General features: G+C 39.0%; 1 protein-coding gene across 1 annotated transcript in view; it reads right to left on the bottom strand.

Moving 5' to 3' along the window:
• The window catches only part of SEMA3E (semaphorin 3E), a 234121-nt gene that overhangs the window by 36765 nt on the left and 178475 nt on the right, over positions 1–18881 (bottom strand). Inside the window, exons 6-9 of the mRNA XM_077472771.1 lie at positions 8993–9112; positions 6644–6786; positions 5617–5731; positions 3832–3901 (exon numbers count right to left, since the gene is read on the bottom strand). Coding sequence (XP_077328897.1) covers positions 3832–3901; positions 5617–5731; positions 6644–6786; positions 8993–9112 — 448 coding nt within the window. The remainder of the gene's footprint in view (positions 1–3831; positions 3902–5616; positions 5732–6643; positions 6787–8992; positions 9113–18881) is intronic.

Genomic DNA, 18881 nt, shown 5'->3' with positions numbered 1-18881 from the left:
GTTTTCTCCTTCACTGATGGGCACTGATAAGGCAGCACTGATGGGAACTGATAAGGCAGCACCGATGAGGTGGCACTGATGGACACTGATGTTGGGCACTGATGGGCACTGGTAGGTGGCACTGATGGGTGGCTCTGATATGCAGCACTGAAGGGCATTGATGGGTGGCACTTATGGGCACTAATTGGTGGCACTGACGGGCACTGATAGGTGACACTTATGGGCACTAAAAGGCTGCACTGATGGGTACTTATGTGTGGCACTGATAGGCGGCACTGCTGGGCATTGATAGATGGCATTGTTAGGCATCACTTATGGCACTGGCAAGCATTGGGAATGGACACTGATTGGAAGCTGCCTGGGCACTGATTGGCAGCTATCTGGGCACTGATTGGTGGTCTAAGGTAGCATACCTGGTGGTCCAGTATGGTGGCCAACCCTGGTGGTCCTGGTGGCATCCTGGGTGGGCATCCCAGGGGGGGCTGCACTGATAAACAATCAGCACAGGCCCCCCTGTCAGGAGAGCAGCCGATCGGCTCTCCTCTACTCACGTCTATCAGACGCGAGTGAGGAAAAGCTGATCAACGGCTCTTCCTGTTTTCATTATGATCAGCTGTGATTGGATGCAGCTGATCACATGGTAAAGAGCCTCCGTCAGAGGGTCTTTACTGAGATGGGTGTAGCGGTGTGTCAGACTGATACACTGTACCACCGATCGCCAAGATGTGCGACCCCGCGGGCACGTGAGAGCGGCTGTTCTTGAGGGCCATCATATGACGCCCACCCACAATGAGAGCCACGCCGCCCAGCCGTGCTGGCAGGCGGGAAGTGGTTAATGTTCAAAAAATTTAATGCAATGCACGTAGGAGCTAAAAAGGTGCATGGAAGTTACTCATTACTCGATGACCCGAAGAAATAAAAAATAGAGAAATCTCTGCTTTGATTAGAGGAGTCACGCTACTGCAGGCTTTTTGAAATGACAGCTATTATATAGCTGAGGGCAGGGCCACCCAGGTGACGTAAACGGGTGACCCTGGCCCCTCTGACGTTACGTGATGTCACATGACATCGGAAGGGGACGAGGTCACCCATTTACGTCACTGGGTGGCCCACCCTCAGCTATAGAACAGCTGTCATTGCAAAAAGCCTGCAGTTGCGGGACGCCTCCCATTGAGTCAGAGTTTTTCAGGTTTTTTTTCTCAGGTCGGCAGCACTGTCATTGAAGATGGAGTTACATTGTGGTACACTTTTTTAATAAAGGACTTGTCCCAAACTGTGTACTGTAATTTTTACCATTTTGACACTTTTTTTGGTGAATGTGTAAGGGTACAATTTACCCAATACCCATTCACATGGGGGGGGGGGGGATCTGGGGGTGTGGGATCTGGGGGTCCCTTTGTTAAAGGGGGCTTCCAGATTCTGATAAGCCCCCCACCTGCAGACCCCCAAAACCACCAGGCAAGGGTTGTGGAGAAGAAGCCCTTGTCCCCATATATATATATATTAAACTGCCTGCATACTATTAGCTATCCTGCCTCTAGCTAAATTTTCTCATTCATAACACTATATACAGCCGCTATGTAAGCAGACATATATAGTGTGGGGCGTGGACTTAGCCCCAAGCCATGATTGGCTAAAGGCACCCGGCCTTTGGCCAATCATGGCTCTCACAGCAGAGTGCGCAGCGATTGGCCAAAGCATGCAGGTCAGGTACATGCTTTGGCCAATAATCAGACATCAATGCACTGCTATAATGCACTGCTTGCAGTGTGTTATGGGGCATTCCATGGGGCTCTAATTTCCCACAAACGTCCCATAATGTTCGGTATTTGTTGACTCGAATAACGGGCTCATCCCTAATTACCAGCATGGTTTTGCTATACCACGCTTTTCCTGCTTTTATGTATGATATTTTTGATACATTTTTTGTTATTGATGGTTGTAGAAAAATAAAATTAATATTTTCTACATTGACTGCTTGCTAGCCTCGACTTCATGGCTCATTCAAAGTCCCAAATCTTCCTCCTTTCTTATACAGAATCAGGGATGGAGCTGCATGTTCCCATGCATCCCATTCAAAGTCCCAAACCTTTCTTTTATTTATGCAATTATGGATGGAGGCAGAGGTCAGGCTACCATGCAGTTTATAATCATTTATGCATTTCTCTCATTCAATTCATGGTGGATCTGTCTTCTGTCTGATTGCCTTTTCTCAGGCTCTCAGGCCACGTTATTTTTACATTCCAGCATTTTTCCATGGTCGGGTTGTTTTGGGCTGTGTGACCGGGGGTTTTGTTTAGGGCTTTTGCGCTGTCCATCTTCGGGAGCTGCGATGTGGTTCCGACATCCCTCCTCTTCCCCTGTAGCCTGATCTGGCAGGTATCTCTGTTACACATTGGCACCTTGCCGCCGCCTGAGCGCGTGACATCCTGTTGAGCTTCGCATTGCGAACGCATGCTTCTCCACCTTCTTGGCTGACACTCGGGAGGTGCTGTCCAAGCCTGGATGGGCGGCTCTGACCGCTCTGGTGAGGACACCCCTCCTCCACCGGCATGTCTGCGTGATGGATGGAAGGACGCAGGCTACACAGGGAGTATTTAAAATGTTCACTTGGCAGCACTGAGCCTTGTGCAGCTTATCCTGTACACACATGCATTTTTGGTTCTGGATCCCAGGCTTGTGTAGTTCAAGGGCAATTCACTGTGAGTTTCTTTCGTTTTACCTTTCACATTTTTAATTACTCTGTCTTTCTGTTCATTATTTGGTTTCCTATTGGTATGTGGGATTGTATACCATATCAAACTACTACTAACTTTACAGCTCCTTTTCAACCTTCATGGTCATGGCTCTGAGCCCTACGTCATTTTTTATATATTCGTTGATCTCCATTTCCCCCCATTTGGTTATGGGCTTGTGCTATCTTTCTCACTATAAAAATTATTATACATTATTATACAAAATTCATTTGTATCCACAGAAGTGGAGACCATTTTTTTTGCATCATTTGGACATTTTTGGTGGGGATTTCACACCTCAGCTCCCGTGGTGAACATCTTCAGTAGCCCTTGCCCTCTGGTCGAACACACCAAACCAACGTCAACATTAAGGGATGCTACCCATCTTCTGCATCCATTATCTCTCCCCAGGGTAAATGATTAGACCATTGTTATATTTATGTTTTATTATAGACTCTTGAAGCATCCACCCCTGAAGAGTGGGTATTGCCTCATGAAACAAGTCAGGCTTCCACAGATGCCACATGCCCACACAGATGGTTCTATATGTTTTAAAATGAATCTTTTCTACATTGACTGCTTGGTAGCCTCAGCTTCATGCCTAATTCAAAGTCCCAAACCTTCCTTTTTTCTTATACAGAATCAGGGATGGAGATGCATATTTCCATGCATCTCATTCAAAGTCTCACACCTTTCTTTTATTTATTAATATGAGGTAAATTACTACGCATCAAAACCGATACCAAACAGCTGTACTAATTGTATCATGCAACAACACAAACTTTTTAACCACATCAAGTACTGTATGGAATAATAATAGTGGTAGAGAAAGCTGTTGAATGTAAAAAAAAAACGCCAATGTTACAGTAGCTTACACAAATAAAACATGTAAGAAAATGTGTATGCCTTTTCAGATATTTATTTTTGGACAAAAAATCAATATAAAACATTACAAATATAGCAGGAACTTCACTTTTATCACACCTTTGTACAGGTCATAAACTCTATTTACCTACATTTTTTAAACTGTATAAATCCTGTATAAATCCTATATAATAATAAACTGTACTATATATTTTTATCATATAACTCTTACCTGGTGGTGCTAAAAAGAGCAAATATCTCAGGGTTTTTAGCATCTCTGGTGTTCAACAAAAACATATCCTCTGCATTCAAGAAAAAAAAAGTATTTGTTAAAACAATAACAATGGTCATCATTGTCTATGACATACTGAAATTCTATACAATATCATCATTCTCAACACCTCCTAATTCAGTACTTCTTATTTGATTAACTTGATATTATCAATATAGTGCCATGTTTTAAAAATGTTCTAATTATTGAGGTTCTTACATTACTCTTCTGATGCATGCAATCCTTCATCCCCAATTCTCTCTTTAGCTGAAAGTTGAAGTGTGCTAATCCTACAGCATTTATGCCACTATTAATCCTATGTGGGCCTTCTCTCTCAATTTTATTCTACCACAGGTTACAGATGGGTAGACTTAGCCAGGCACATCACAATGTTGGGCTACACCTGCCAGAATTCACTGCCTCATCCAGCCTCAGCATGGTTCAGAATGTCTCCTGATTTCAGCACATTCTCATCATGCACTGTTTTTTCCATTCCAAATGTTTCTTGGTAGGACTTTTTCACCCTTGGTCCCTTGCTAGGTAGGGATAGCAAAGGACAGTAATGTCAACAATTAAACAAGCCAAAATCAGAAACAAAGCATCCTGGGCCCCATATTGGCTTATGTTTTATTGTTCTTGCGATATACATATATTTATATATATATATATATATTTAATTTTGGCTTTTATAAGCTGGCATTACTTTTTATTAGGATAAGCCTAAACATCTTAAGCCTCGTACACACGATACAAAAACCACAGGCTTTTGTCCAAAGGGCATTGGCCCAAACTTGTCTTGCATACACACGGCACACAATTGTTGGCCAATAAGGGTGAGCCGAACATCCCCCGGTTTCAGTTTGCAGCAGAACATGTGAACAGGCAAAAAATTTGTTTGAACACACAAACACCGTTAAAGTCTATGGAACACGAACATCAAAAATCAAAAGTGCTAATTTTAAAGGCTTATATGCAAGTTATTGTCATAAAAAGGGTTTGGGGACCTGGGTCCTGTCCCAGGGGACATGTATCAATGCAACACAAAATTGATTTTAATAATGCTTAAAGTGAAACAGTAAAAGTGAAATATTCCTTTAAATTTCGTACCTGGGGGGTGTCTATAGTATGCCTGTAAAGTTACGCATGTTTCCTGTGTTTAGAACAGTTCGAGAGGAAAATTACATTTCTAAAGGAAAAAAAAGTAATTTGGGTCTTGTATAAATATTAAGGGGAACACCGAACCAAAATTAAAAAAAAAATGCGACAACAATTTTCTGAAGGAGCATACACACATTTCCCATTGCAAAATCCAATCGGGTGTACGAGGCTTTAGATTTCGGGGTCCCAGAAGACCACCTAGATTACCCCAATGCAATCAATGTGTGGAAATCTCAACAACCATATTTAATCTTCACAGTAATTAAAATGTGTACATTCATGCTTGTAAAACTGACATCTAATGGGCAGATACTTGGAATAAGATAATTGCAGAAAATCACACATTTCTACTTAATGTACATATGCAATATAAATGTCTAATTCTATGGTTAACTGTTCTGAGAAGTGTTTTTCAGCATTCTAGTCCTCTCATAAAACTGCTATTATACACCTGTTAGTAAAACAGTAGATTTTCAAGCATGGGTGTGACTTTGTAGTAATGCTGCATAATGTATAATGTATTCAAAGATATAATGTAAAACAAAGAAAATATAACTGTTATACATTAAAAACATGTAAATAATTTACCTAGTTCATCAAAGTATGTGTCAATCCCATGTGGTCCAGGCACTGAGCAAACCAGTCTTGATTTTAGAAATGTGCTCCATTTATTTACCATCATTCTCTGGCCCCCAATGTCATTCTACAAAAAAATGCAAATTCAATGTTTTTTTTTCCATACAGATTTCTCTTTGGTCTTATTTGATCACCACAGTTTTTTTTATTTTTTGCAATATAAACAAAAACAGACTGACATTTTTGAAGAAAATCTACAGTATATATTCAACTGTATATATATATATGTATATATATATATATATATATATATATATATATATATATATATATATACAGGTTCAAAAAAGAAATAAAAAAAAGAAATTAAATATATATATATTTCATTTCTTTTTTTTTTCTTTTTTTTACATACCTTCATCAAAGTAGTTCAGTGTCACCACAGTAACACTGTACTACTCTGGGGGTGATCTCCAACAGCTCCTGGCAGATGAAAATGAAGATTTAAAGGCACTTGCAAACACAGAAGTAGCATCTTGTGTAGAAGAAATAAAAAACCTAAAATATTGGGATTTGACACCCCACTCATGTTTGGATATCGTTGGATGATTTAACCCTGTGGGGGTGAATGTCTTGTTTGTCAAGCATGAGAGTGCAAGGCATCTTCATTTGGTGCATTTCTTAAGGGGAGCGGAATCACTAGAATCGCTATAGAATCACTATATGCATGCGGTGTGGTGGAAGATTTGGAGGACCACAATCCTTTTATAATCATATTCGGAATCACTGCGACATATTTTTGGACTAGTTAAATCATGCACTATAATTATAGCTGCTATTGATATAGTGACTAACACTTGTCATTGGGTGTTTTTTTACATCATTTTGCTACTAGCACCACTATTTACTTTTAGGTAAATGCATTGTTTAATAACTCTTAAATTAATGATTCTGAAAAAAACCCCCATAAAAACCTGTATTCAATTCTCATACAGAGTTGAAATATTGCATGTTAGATGTGTATCCAAAATGTACTTACAGCACAGATTCTTCCCACCCTAGAATATATTGCTTGGGCTCCTTTGTCTCCTTCCATTGCCTTTTCAGTGTAAAAGAAGTATATTTTATTGTCGTCTTTGTCCTCATTGTCTGGAATCATGTAGGAGCCTACAAATTTTGGTTCTAAACAAAAATAGGCAAAAGGAAATAAATTATTACAATGTTTCTGAAATAAAGCACACTTCTACCTATAAGATACGTGAAGATAAGTTACTATTTGCTGGATTCTTAATTTTTTTTTGTATGTATTTATCTTTGTTTTCCCTCCTCAATTTTCCTTAGTTTGCTATTTCCTCCTGTTGACCACCTGGTTAAGATTTTTCTATCTTGATTGTTTTGTCAGGTATTATGGCACATATTATCATGCAATGGCTGAAGATCAAATGAATAGTCATGTAACATGCAGCTTAGAGCCAGTTCATGGGGGAAGTACTACATGCAATGAAATCTAAAGACCTCAATTTATATGTTAAGCTCTGTCAACAGGAGGCAGAGCTTAACTTTAATATCAAAACATTAGTGAGATTTGCCTTAAATAAACACACCATTTGCTTAAATTCAATGGCATATTGCTTATGCTAGTTTTGGGGCAAACAGTAAAACCAATTTGACACTTAGGCTCCATTCACACTTGTATGACTTCAAAGTTGCGCAGACTTTGGTATGCAACTTTTATACAACTTTGATGGAACTTTGGATGGGTGCAACTTGGATACGACTTTGGGTTTGACCAGTGATAATGGACAACTTTTGCACAACTGTTGCATTGCAACTTTTGAGGGTTAACATTGAAGTCTATGGCCCTCAAGTTGCATCAAAGTTGGACCAAACTAGTGTATGAAGTACTTTGAAGTTGCTGCAACTTTAAGTCTTACATATATGAATGGTTATCATTGTACAACATGGGGAATTACTTTTCATGTGACTTTGATGTCCACAGTTGCATGACAAGTTGCACAAGTGTGAATGGATCCTAATATTCATCTACGCCTATTCTACCTTCCCATGTTCTGTCAAATATAATGGTTCACATTCAGGTTTGAACTCTCTTACACACAGATACTGGGTGCTTAGGCCTTATTACACCTTTGTTCCAAATGCTATCAATGTTTGCTTTACACAGTGGCCCATGTTTCAGTGGTAGTTGAACGATCTGCAGTGGAATGAAGCAAACATATTGACACAGTGAGGGAGATTTACTAAAACTGGAGTGTACAAAATCTGGTGCAGCTCTGCAAGATAGTCATTCAGCTTACAGGGTTTTTTTTCAAAGCTTAATTGAACAAACAGAAGTTAGCTATCCCATGACCACGTCCTTGCAGTGACAAAACACAACAGCGTGCTGACCTCACCGCGTTCTATGCTAGTCCCGGAACTAACGGGCAGTAGTCGAGAGCCGGCCTGCTCGTGTGTTTTTATGGCTTTTCTTGTATCTGGATAATGTAAGTTTATAGCTATGTATCCTACTAATAAATTATAAAGGTTTTTATGCTATGTGAGCATCTCTTTTTTTCTTTATGGAACTATATGGACCTGTTTATCGCGGTGTAACATCCCGTTGCTGTGGGCAAGAGTTCTCCTGTTTTCCATCCTAAGTGTCAATCCTGACGATCAGTTTATGTGCTTTTTGGTCCCATACAACAGGGACCTAGGGTTCTGGTAAGTGGCCAGAGTTATCATTGGTTTCGGCATCTTCTGCACTTTACAGCACTTTTTTCAAAGGGTGTTTCGTTTGATCCTGCACTGGATTTCTGCTGATATCTTTGCATGAGGAATAATTCTTTGGTTTTTGATGGGACATTTATATGGACTTATAATTTCTATTCCATTTATTTTAAGTGTCATTATCGCAGTATTTACATATGAATTTGCATTTATTTTATATGGTAATTTATATGGTAACTTTATTAATTTATTAATTTCCACTCATAGGTATTTTTTATGAAATTTCATTTATGAATTTGTATTTATTTATTTATATATTAATTCATATTCTACATTGTTTGCACTTTCAATTGTGATTGGGTTATCACTAATCAATCCTTTTGGTCACAGTTATACACGTAAAAGGATTTTTTTTTAGCGCAGTTCCTTATATTTGTTAGAAGTTAGAAGCTGATCGGCTACCATGCACAGCTGCACCAGATTCAGAGTGAACTGGTTTTAGTAAATCAACCCCAGTGTGTTTTTGCTGGAATATATGAGGTGGATTGTACATAAAGCTACTTTGTGACCTAAGCAATGAACTATTCCCATCAAACACCCATAAATATGCAGCAGAATTAAAATGAAAATATATATGTATATTTTTGTACCTATGTTTAATTACCTTTTAGGATTCGATCATCATCATGCTCAGTTCGAATGTGTGGCAGATGTCCCAAGCTCCTAAATAAAGTGGCATCTCTTCCCCAGAAGTCATTGTACAAACCAACATATAATTCACCACCTGTAATAAGATGTTACATTTAAACAGTTTAGCTTTATTTTAGCATCTTTTGCTCATTAGTGATATTATTTCCTTAAGGCTTTATTCTCACAAGGTGGATCCGCTGCCTCGGAGTCTGGCTCTGTCCGGCAGCTCAGTGGGAGATCTCTCCGTTGATCTCCGCTGAGCTGGCAGATGACAGGTCCCTCTCTGCTCACTGAGCGGGGAGGGGCTTGTCGAACGCCGCTAGTTTTTATGGAGAGATTGGATACAAACGGACAGCATGTCCATTTTCATCCAATCACACCCAATCCAATCCGCCAGTGACGGATCCGAATGTAGGGCCACCCGTTTCTGGCAGATCGTACCAGGTCGGATGCCAGCGGACATGTCACCGCTGACATCCATCGCTTCATAGACTAGCATTGAGCGCCCGTTCAGGTCCGCCGTCAAAACTGACAGGCAGACCTGAACGGTCAGACAGTGTGAAAGGGGCCTAAAACTGTAAGTGAGGCATATCAATAAAAAATATTTTCTAATTGGTGATGCAAAATGTCTAACACTTAAAGGGGTTGCACAAGCACTAGATGTGTGATTCTGCCCATCTTTGTTTCGGTTGTAACAATTTTATTTTGAACTTACTTTATAACTTTCCCTTTTTGGTCATTAGTGGTCTATGTCACTTTTGAAAGGGCCCTTAATTATGTATAATAATCATTTTATTTTCATCAGACCTGCAGTCGTTTGACATGCACAGTGGGGATGATTTACTAAAACTGGTGATGAACAGCACAGTGAGGGTGATTTACTAAAATTGGTGCACTCAAGCTTCAAAAAACCTAGAAGCTGATTGGTTACTATGCTCATCTGCACCAGATTCTATGTGCACCAGTTTTTGTGTGCAACCAGCTGATTGGTTACTATGCACATCTGCACCAGATTCTGTGTGCAACAGTTTTAGTAAATCTACCCCAATGACTTGATTGAATAAACTCTCCATAGAACCGGTGTATCTCAGCTTAAAAAAGTAGGAAATACTCTAGAATATTCCAACCCAGTAGATTGACCTGTGAGTGTTAGTTCGATGAAATTGTTCTTTGTACGTAAATGATTAAATTATAGTGCAACAGCATCACAACTGATTGAAGAGTAGACTTGTGCTTTGCATGGGTATCCCCCCATTTGAAGTGATCATATGTTGCAAATGCAATTATTTTATCACAAATCTATGTAAAAATATCTCACAGATCTCTAGATACATTTGTGATTGAAAATTTACACCAATTAATAAATAACCTGCAGCTGGATTTATCGTGAATACATGGTTTGTTTACTCAGGAAAATCCATTCACCTTTAGCCATTTACCAGAGTGTTCAAGGCAATATTACATTTATTTGAATAGTTTAATCCACAGAAACTATTGTGATATGCTCGATCTTTGTATTATCAAAGTCTTTCTAAATAATTATTTTAATTAGGAGTCAAGAAATATTTTCTGATCAAAGTACTAAATGTCATAGGTGACCAGTCTGCAAAATAGTTTAAGTTCACTAATCAGTGCAGCTTAAAGGCCAAAGTGAATCTCCCAGTAGAAGTATTCCTTCAGGATGACAAAATATAAAAGCTATGCTGTGCAGGTCTGCTCCAGTCTAAATAAGAAACACATGGCACTTTATATTTATATGGATCTGCTTGAACTGTAGTTCATTGGCACATACCTTTCATATTAATATTGTATAACGGACATCATTACCCAGCAAAAAGCTTTTTTGCTTAACTAAGGCCAATGTCCACTAGGTGGCAAACTTACATCATAGTTGTAATGAAGCTGAAAATTCACTTTGTTACAAGGAAAGGAAAAAAAAAATCTTTGACTTTCAGTAGGTCACTACTTAGGTAAAGTAACATATTTTTGTAACGTATTAAATATTAAATTCAATCTGCATGTTCTGGTGTTAAATAATTATTTGCAGCTACCAGGGACAAAGCTGTGTTCGGAGTGTCAGCTCTTTGCACCTTCTGTGCATCTTATGTAAACATATCACTTTCAATAATAGAAACGAAATGCAGATTGTTCTTTGCCGATTTAATAGGCAATATCAACATTAGTTTGAAAAAAAAAAGTTTAAGTAGCTATAAGCCCTAACTAAATGATATTTATTTGTCTAAAGTACTGTGCACCATAAACATTTGCAGCTTTTTTACAAAATAAAATGCTTATATTCACGTTTTATTTCCTCATTTTTTAGCTCTTGGTATTGCTGATCTCATAAAGCCTCTGTGCAGGTACTTCCTGCATACATGCATGCACTTTTACTCAATTTTTCAAGACTTCAAGATATCCTGATAGTGACTACAGTGGACTAGGTGTGCACAATGTGGGTTGATTGCAGGAAGAAAAGGTAGCTGCACATCCAAGAATAAAATCAATTCCTTTATTGGATATCCTTTAAAAAGGTACATCGAGACATACACAGCTCCCCCCCCGATCAGTAGATGCGTTTCACACTCCTGTGCTTACTCATTACTGGGGTTGTAAGAAATAAAGGAATTGCTTTTAATCCTAGATGTACCGCAACCTTTTCTTCCTGCAATGTACTCAGTTGACTGCGGACCAAGCAAGCACCGGATCTCACAGGCTGCTTTTTGATCGGTGTGTACCCAACACACGATGTGGGTTGAAATGACCACCTGCAGTCTTCAACAGAACATACCCATGACGTCATAGGAGCACAGTTGTGGAAAAGGAATATAGTATTGTCTTCCTATAACAGGAAATACCTGAGAAAAAAACATCCCACCAGATATTATTTAATTAAAGCTGAAGATTTAAAAACATTGAAAAATAATTTTGAAATTTCAGTAACTTGTTAAAGCTTATGTGAGATTTTAGGGTTTGAGTAAACATATTTCTCCAAAATCAAATTCTGCTGTTTTAATGAGTACTCAGAATTTATTCTAAAATAAATTTGTATACATTAAAATGATAAACATGCAAATGTAATTTATTAAATACACATGTGATGCAATGTGCTTAATAATCAAGGTAACATTGTGATTTTAATTTAAAAATACATTACAAAGAGCAGCAACGTGCAGCTGTCCTTATTATAGAAAAAGACAGATTAGAATTTAAATGGCATGTTGTACATTACTGTTTGCCTTATTAATTAAAATTCTATATTATTTTAACTTTGTGAGTGTGTATCACTGGATTTTATCCCTTTGTGGATGAGGGATTGATGATGAGACTGGTATGTGTACTATATAAAATGATGTAGCCTTGCTCTGTAAATGAATTTCATAAATAACATAATGTGACAAACAGTTGAATGCTTGTCATAATACAATTAGGTGGTAGAGGATTAAAATAATGAAAAATTGCTAACCCAATCTTTTTGTTGCCTTGACATCAAAGTGTGAAAAAAAAACAAGAAATAATATATGGCTTTGGTGTTTTGTGATCACTGAGAGTGGTCAGCTCTTAGATCTTTCACTATAGTGAAAACCTGGCTGCAGATGGCTCCAAAACAGATGTTAGCCATAAATGTAACATGCCAAATCAGGTATGTCAATAATTAAAGACCCCACAGCGGAATGCACTGATTTGTGGCCAGCTGGCATCTCTGACTATCAACCAACAGTCTGATCTGCTAGACCCAGTATGACAGGTATTTTCATTAGATATAAAATTAGTATGTGTGGAGCTCTTTTTTCAAAGGGTAACAATCCAGGTAGGGATATCGAGATATCTACTCAGCAAGAGGGCACAATGCTAGGTTAACATTATCCTATAGGTACTTTATTATCAAATACATGCCTCAAATTGCAACCTAAAAATTGGGTCCTCTCTCAGATTGCCAGGCTAGTATTGATAGGCATAAAACTCCTACACACAGCTGTTCTTAAAAATACGTTGGTGTAGGAATCAGGGAAAAGAGGTTATGTGCTTAGATATATTACTAGCCTTGCCCTGGCAAACTGGTAAAGGACTCATACAGTTTTTACAGACCTAAATGAGGAAAAACAAATATTTAAATTCTAAGTTTAGTTAAAAACGCTTTGTTTTAAAAATCAGCACAAGGGACAGTACTTACACTAATGAAAAGTGTTTCAAACCTGGTAGCAGAAATCCTCCTTTGCTGTGGATATTGATACAGCTTGACCTGTCATAGGCACTTATCAAGTGTGATGGCTATGCCTCTCCTCTCAGCCCCCTTCTCCATTGATAGTATATGTACTGTAACTTCCATTAACGAAAAGAGCTCTACAAAAGGAGAAGGTGGACCTTTTATTCATCTGCTTGTGCCCTCCATTCATAGAGTGCGTTTCATTCATGGAAGCTATAGAACTGTATAGTGCTGCACATCCAGTAAAACCACTTTTATTTAATCAACGCCATAAAAACATATCCAAAGTCATAAATAGAGGGGAATACTTCTGTGTCCAACCACAATTCTTTTTGCTCATTGGAATCCATGACGGACGGGGCCAGCACCTCTTCTGTAGAACGTAGAGGTGGAGAAGGGAGACTGACCTACAGTGGTATTGAAGGCCTGCTAGCACTGAAATTACAGATCTTGTACTCTGGTGTAAAAGACATCAGTTATCAACTAGTATTTTGAAAGGATGGTCCCTTCTGATTGGTTTTGAAAGACCCAAGCCTCTTTCTAAGGTGGTAGCTGCCTAAATATATGTGTGCTGCATTAGTATTGGTTTTGTGAGGGAAAGGCTACACATTAAAAAAAAATATTGGAAAATCCAAACTGTAAAACCAAATCAACTGAGTCGATCAAACAATTTCCAGGGAGATATGAAAACTTATTCAGCTCTGAAATTGCATAAAATATTGTAAAAATGTACCTACAAAATACCTACTTTGGCCCTGTTCATAGATGTGTATGCATGACTTTAAAGGATAAGTTCACCTTTTATGACATGCTACAGGTTACACCTGTATTCATGTTACTGCTGCAGCTGCCTCTGCACCCCCCGAGTCCTCATTATGGCAGCAGGCTGGGATCTGCTCACATGGCCACATCATTTATTCACATCATTTTGTGAATGGCAAAGTACAAGAGCCAACAGTCGGCTTCTCTTAGGGTGCTGCTTTGTGGTGCTACTTAGGGCTCTAGGTAGTTCATTGATGCTTCTTGTCAGTGTGTAACTGCTTGCTTGTATGAGGTACAGCTTACAGTCTCTAAGAGCCCCGCCCTGCATTGCACCTACAATGTGCTGATTGCTGGTGCAATGCTTTACGGGCTCCCAATTAAAAAAATAAAAATAAATGCAAATTTCTTGTGCGTTTATTTACTTTTTTGGAAAAAAAAAACACTGAACTCCAACATGTTAATGTTATTTCAAAAGTAATATTCACTATTTTTAAATATGCTTCCAATAATGTAATGTTTGGGAAACCTGCAATTAAGGTTGTCCATAATGTCTTAGTATAGAATGAAAATGATCGGGGGCGTGACCGGCAGCCGGAGCTAATGGCTGTGTAGAGAGAGAGCTCAGAGTGTACTTGCAGCATCCAGCTCAATCCTCAACATGGGGAACACTTACCTGGCTCTCTGCACCCCAGAGATCAATCTGGACACACTGGGGAAAAGAAAGAAAAACAAGACGCCACGGAAACTTACAGATTTCTATTAGGCCGAAAGCATGCCTAGGCCCCAAAATGGTGCTGGGCCTCCAGTCCGCAGCGCGGCCTGCAACATGGCAGTCACTGTGTGGGCTCAAGTTCACCTACGCATAGCTCATCCTATGGAGGCAGCAGCAGATGTTCCACACCAGGAGCATCACCAATCAATAGTTCTCAAAAATTGTCCCAGAAAAGATCGTCAGCACATACATATGCAGATGAGCCTGGTGATCAGAATATGTCACAAGATAGCACTAGGAAATATGTAGAGCATCTTAATGAATTCCCTACCACAGGACAACCATTAAGTAACACTGTAATGAGGGACATGTTGATCACCCTCGGGATCCCTGCATAGAGATATGATGAACAGAACTAAGAAACAATGGGGGTTATTTATGAAAGGCAAATCCACTTTGCACTGAAAGTGCACTTGGAAATGCAGTCGTTTTAAATATAAAAGGTAGATCTGAAATGAGTGGAAGCTCTGCTAATTTTATCATCCAATCGTGTGCAAGCTAAAATGCTGTTTTTTATTTTCCTTGTATGTTCCCCTCGGATCTACAGAGACTTTACTTCCATGTGCACTTGCAGTGCAAAGTGGATTTTCCTTTAGTAAATAACCCCCAACGTCTCTTTTATATGTGACAGAGTCAGCCATATTAAGGATAAGAGGGGGAATTCACAGTCGCCCATAATGAACTGGTGGATGCACATAATGATAGAGAGTTGGACGTGCAATTCATGAAAGAAAAAATCGCAGATTTAGAAGATAGGTTGAGAAGGAACAATATAAAATTGTGGGAGGTGGAAGAAGCTGTGAACCCAGCAGAACTCAGGCACTACATCCAGCAGTTTATAGTGTCTATTTTACTTGATACCTCCGACAGAGCCCACCGCCTTTCAAAACCAAAGTTCCTACCAGAAAAAGTCCCCAGAGATGTTATTGCCCGCATCCATTTTTTTTTACATCAAAGATGAGGCGATGCGATTTGCTAGGAAGAACAAAACACCAACTAACCCCTAGTCTGATATATCAGTGTTCGCAGACCTGTCTCAACATACCATGGCAGCACGCAGGAGTCTGGCTACACTTACCAACTGCTCCAGAATCATAAAATTCCATACACATGGAGTTTCCCCCCTAAAATCCTCATCACAAGAGAGACCAGCACTAATGTCATAAAGACACTCGAAGATGGGTTGGACCTTGCAAGGAGATGGAACCTGCTTCCTGAGAAGAATGACAATCTCCCCTCAAAATCCTCCCCACTCAGGATGGCTCCGGAATGGCAATCTGCATAAGTTCACAACAATACAACCTTCCAGATACTTGTATATCTGGTGCAATGGCCACATTTCTATCAGGATGTCTGTTTCAGGTTACTGGGAGCTAAAACCCCCTCTAATCCTTTGCGAAAAGTTTCTCACAATGTGAACTCGCTCACTTTTTTATGTTCATGTTTTTGTTCCTAATTTTGTTTATTTTTCATGTTTTCACTATACCCATGGATCACAAAGAACATCTCATCCTTACCTTATTCTGAATACCTAGGACTGATAAATCCATCTACACAAAGCTGATCTTGTCACCCATCTCTGGTCTAACAGCATCACCTACAGGTAAAAAAGTATCATTGCACCTATTTCTTAATAACTTTACAGCAACCATTGACAACCTATTAAAGAAGGACTCATGACACTATCAATTGTCTCCTTAAATGTACTTGGCCTGAACAGCCCATTTAAGAGAAGCTCCACGTGGAGAGAGATTGACAAACTGAAGGGAGTAGTGCTCTGCACACAAGAAACAAGAAACACACTTCATGACTAATAAACAACCTCTTGTTCACACAAAGCTTTCCCACACATCTTTAATGCTACTGTTCCAGTTAAAAAAGGGGGGTATTAATAGTTATCAAACACTCCATCGCCTTCCAACTACATGATATTGTCTGTGACCAAAATGGCAGGTATTTATTAATGCCACTAACAAGGGTCAAACAGCATTTATGAAAGCTTTGCACAGACGCATAGACAAAATCCGTAAAGGATCACTAATCATATGCAGAGACTTTAATAGTGTGGTCAACAAAAACCTGGACTGCTCTAATCCAAGCCACTCACACGGGCATAAACTCTTTCCTAAATGATACTGATCTCTATGACAACTGGAGAAGTGGAGATGTTTACATTCATCTGAGCGGGACTATACCTATTATTCATCTCCTCACCAGGCATATTCAAGGATAGACCTTATCTTATCCAATCTCAACCTGCTACAGAAGACACTATCAATCACAATTCACTCTATCACATGGTCAGACCATGCTCCAGTACCCATAGTCTTGAAAGAACAAAACTCCACCATTCCGTCTTATTTATGGAGAAACAACACTGACCTGCTGTCTAATCCAAAGCACTCAACTGGACATAACCATCAACTTACATAATTTGTTTTACAATTAACAACACTGATGACACTAATATTGCATCTTTATGGTGTGCCCATAAAACCTATAGCAAGGGCCTACTCATTCAGGTGGTTGCTAGCTAAAAAAAGAAAAAGGGCAAAGCTGTTGAACAATTTATTAACAAATCTCAAAACCTTAGAACAACAACATAAATATAATTTGTCTCCCCAAACAGAATCTGACCTGTATGAGTGTAGGCAAACAATCAGTTCAGCACCCATCTCAGCTCATCAAAACGACTTGAAACAAACAAAAGCTAGGTTCAGGGAAACAAAGTAGGTAAATTATTAGCAAATGACATTAAAAGAAGACAACAAGACTCCAAACTGAACAGTATTAGGAATCCCCACAGCGGAATTTTAGAACATCACCCTACCTTCATAGCCAATGCCTTCATGAAATACTATAGAGATCTATACAATCTTAAACTAGACAATGAAACACCTCAACCATCAACCCAGACTATTAACTCTTTTCTTGACTCAGTGACTTTACCCACCCTGACTACAGAAAACTTGGACTCACTTAATGCCCAAAATTCAGACAAAGAAATATCAGATACTATTCAGGCCCTACCAACAAACAAAGCTCCTGGTACTGATGGTTTCACGTCAGCATATTATAAAGTCTTTTCTCAAACGTTAGTCCCTCATTTGGGAGTGTTTTTCAACAGCTTTGTATTGACAGCCAACTTACCTGAAGAAACAGGTTGCTATTATTACCCTGCCAAAGCCAGGGAAGAAGCTGGACAACCCACAAAATTTTAGACCCATCTCTCTGTTGAATACAGACCTAAAAATGTATGCAAAACTTTTGGCCAATAGATTAGCTAAAGTAACTCCATCACTAGTGAAAGCTGACCAGGTGGGATTTGTCAAGGGAAGACAAGCACCCGACGGAACCAGGAGATTATTTAATATCCTCAAAATAGCAGAACAAAGCAAAACATCCACTGTAATCTTGGCTTTGGATGATGAAAAAACTTTTGATAGAGTACACCGGAGTTACTTTACCGCAACTCTTCAGAAGTTTTGCCTCCATGGACCCATACTCTCAGCAATCTCACTGATCACCGATCATATTCACCCTGATGATGGAACCCCTGGCAGAGGCCATTAGAAATGATAGCACAATATCTGGATTTGTGGACGTTGTGATTCTCACACTCACTAATCCAGCTTCTTTCCTGACTAAAGTGCATTCTTTATTGCAAGATTATAGCGCAATATTGTAGTACAAACTTAATATTACTAAATCCTGTATTCTTCCTGTAAATGTTTCTAAACTTCAAATAACTCAACTAAAACAAAAATTCCCATTTCAATGGATGTATAAATCCATCCCATATTTGGGCATTAAAATAACAACTCCTACATCCTCCATATATGAAAAAAAAATTCCAGCTCTATTGGAAACTATAAAAGAGAACCTGCACCATATTTCCACTTAGGAACTCTCCTGGCTAGGAAGAATAGCAGAATAGCGGCATTGAAAATGCTTCTCTTGCCCTAAATCATCTACTTTTTTAGAACTATTCCAATCAGTATACCTGAGACCTTCTTTAACCTGACCAATAAACTCTTCAGACAATTTATTTGGAAAGGTAAAAAGGCTAGAATATCATTCTCAGTTATTCAGAGACACGGACATAAAGGGGAATCGGCTTCCCTG

Source organism: Lithobates pipiens, unplaced genomic scaffold (genome assembly GCF_037356315.1).
Source record: "Lithobates pipiens isolate NorthernLeopardFrog02 unplaced genomic scaffold, aLitPip1_a1.2 Scaffold_8, whole genome shotgun sequence".
NCBI classification, from domain to species: domain Eukaryota; kingdom Metazoa; phylum Chordata; class Amphibia; order Anura; family Ranidae; genus Lithobates; species Lithobates pipiens.
The sequence above is the reverse complement of the archived record's forward strand: the minus strand, read 5'-3'. Positions and strand labels throughout refer to the sequence as shown.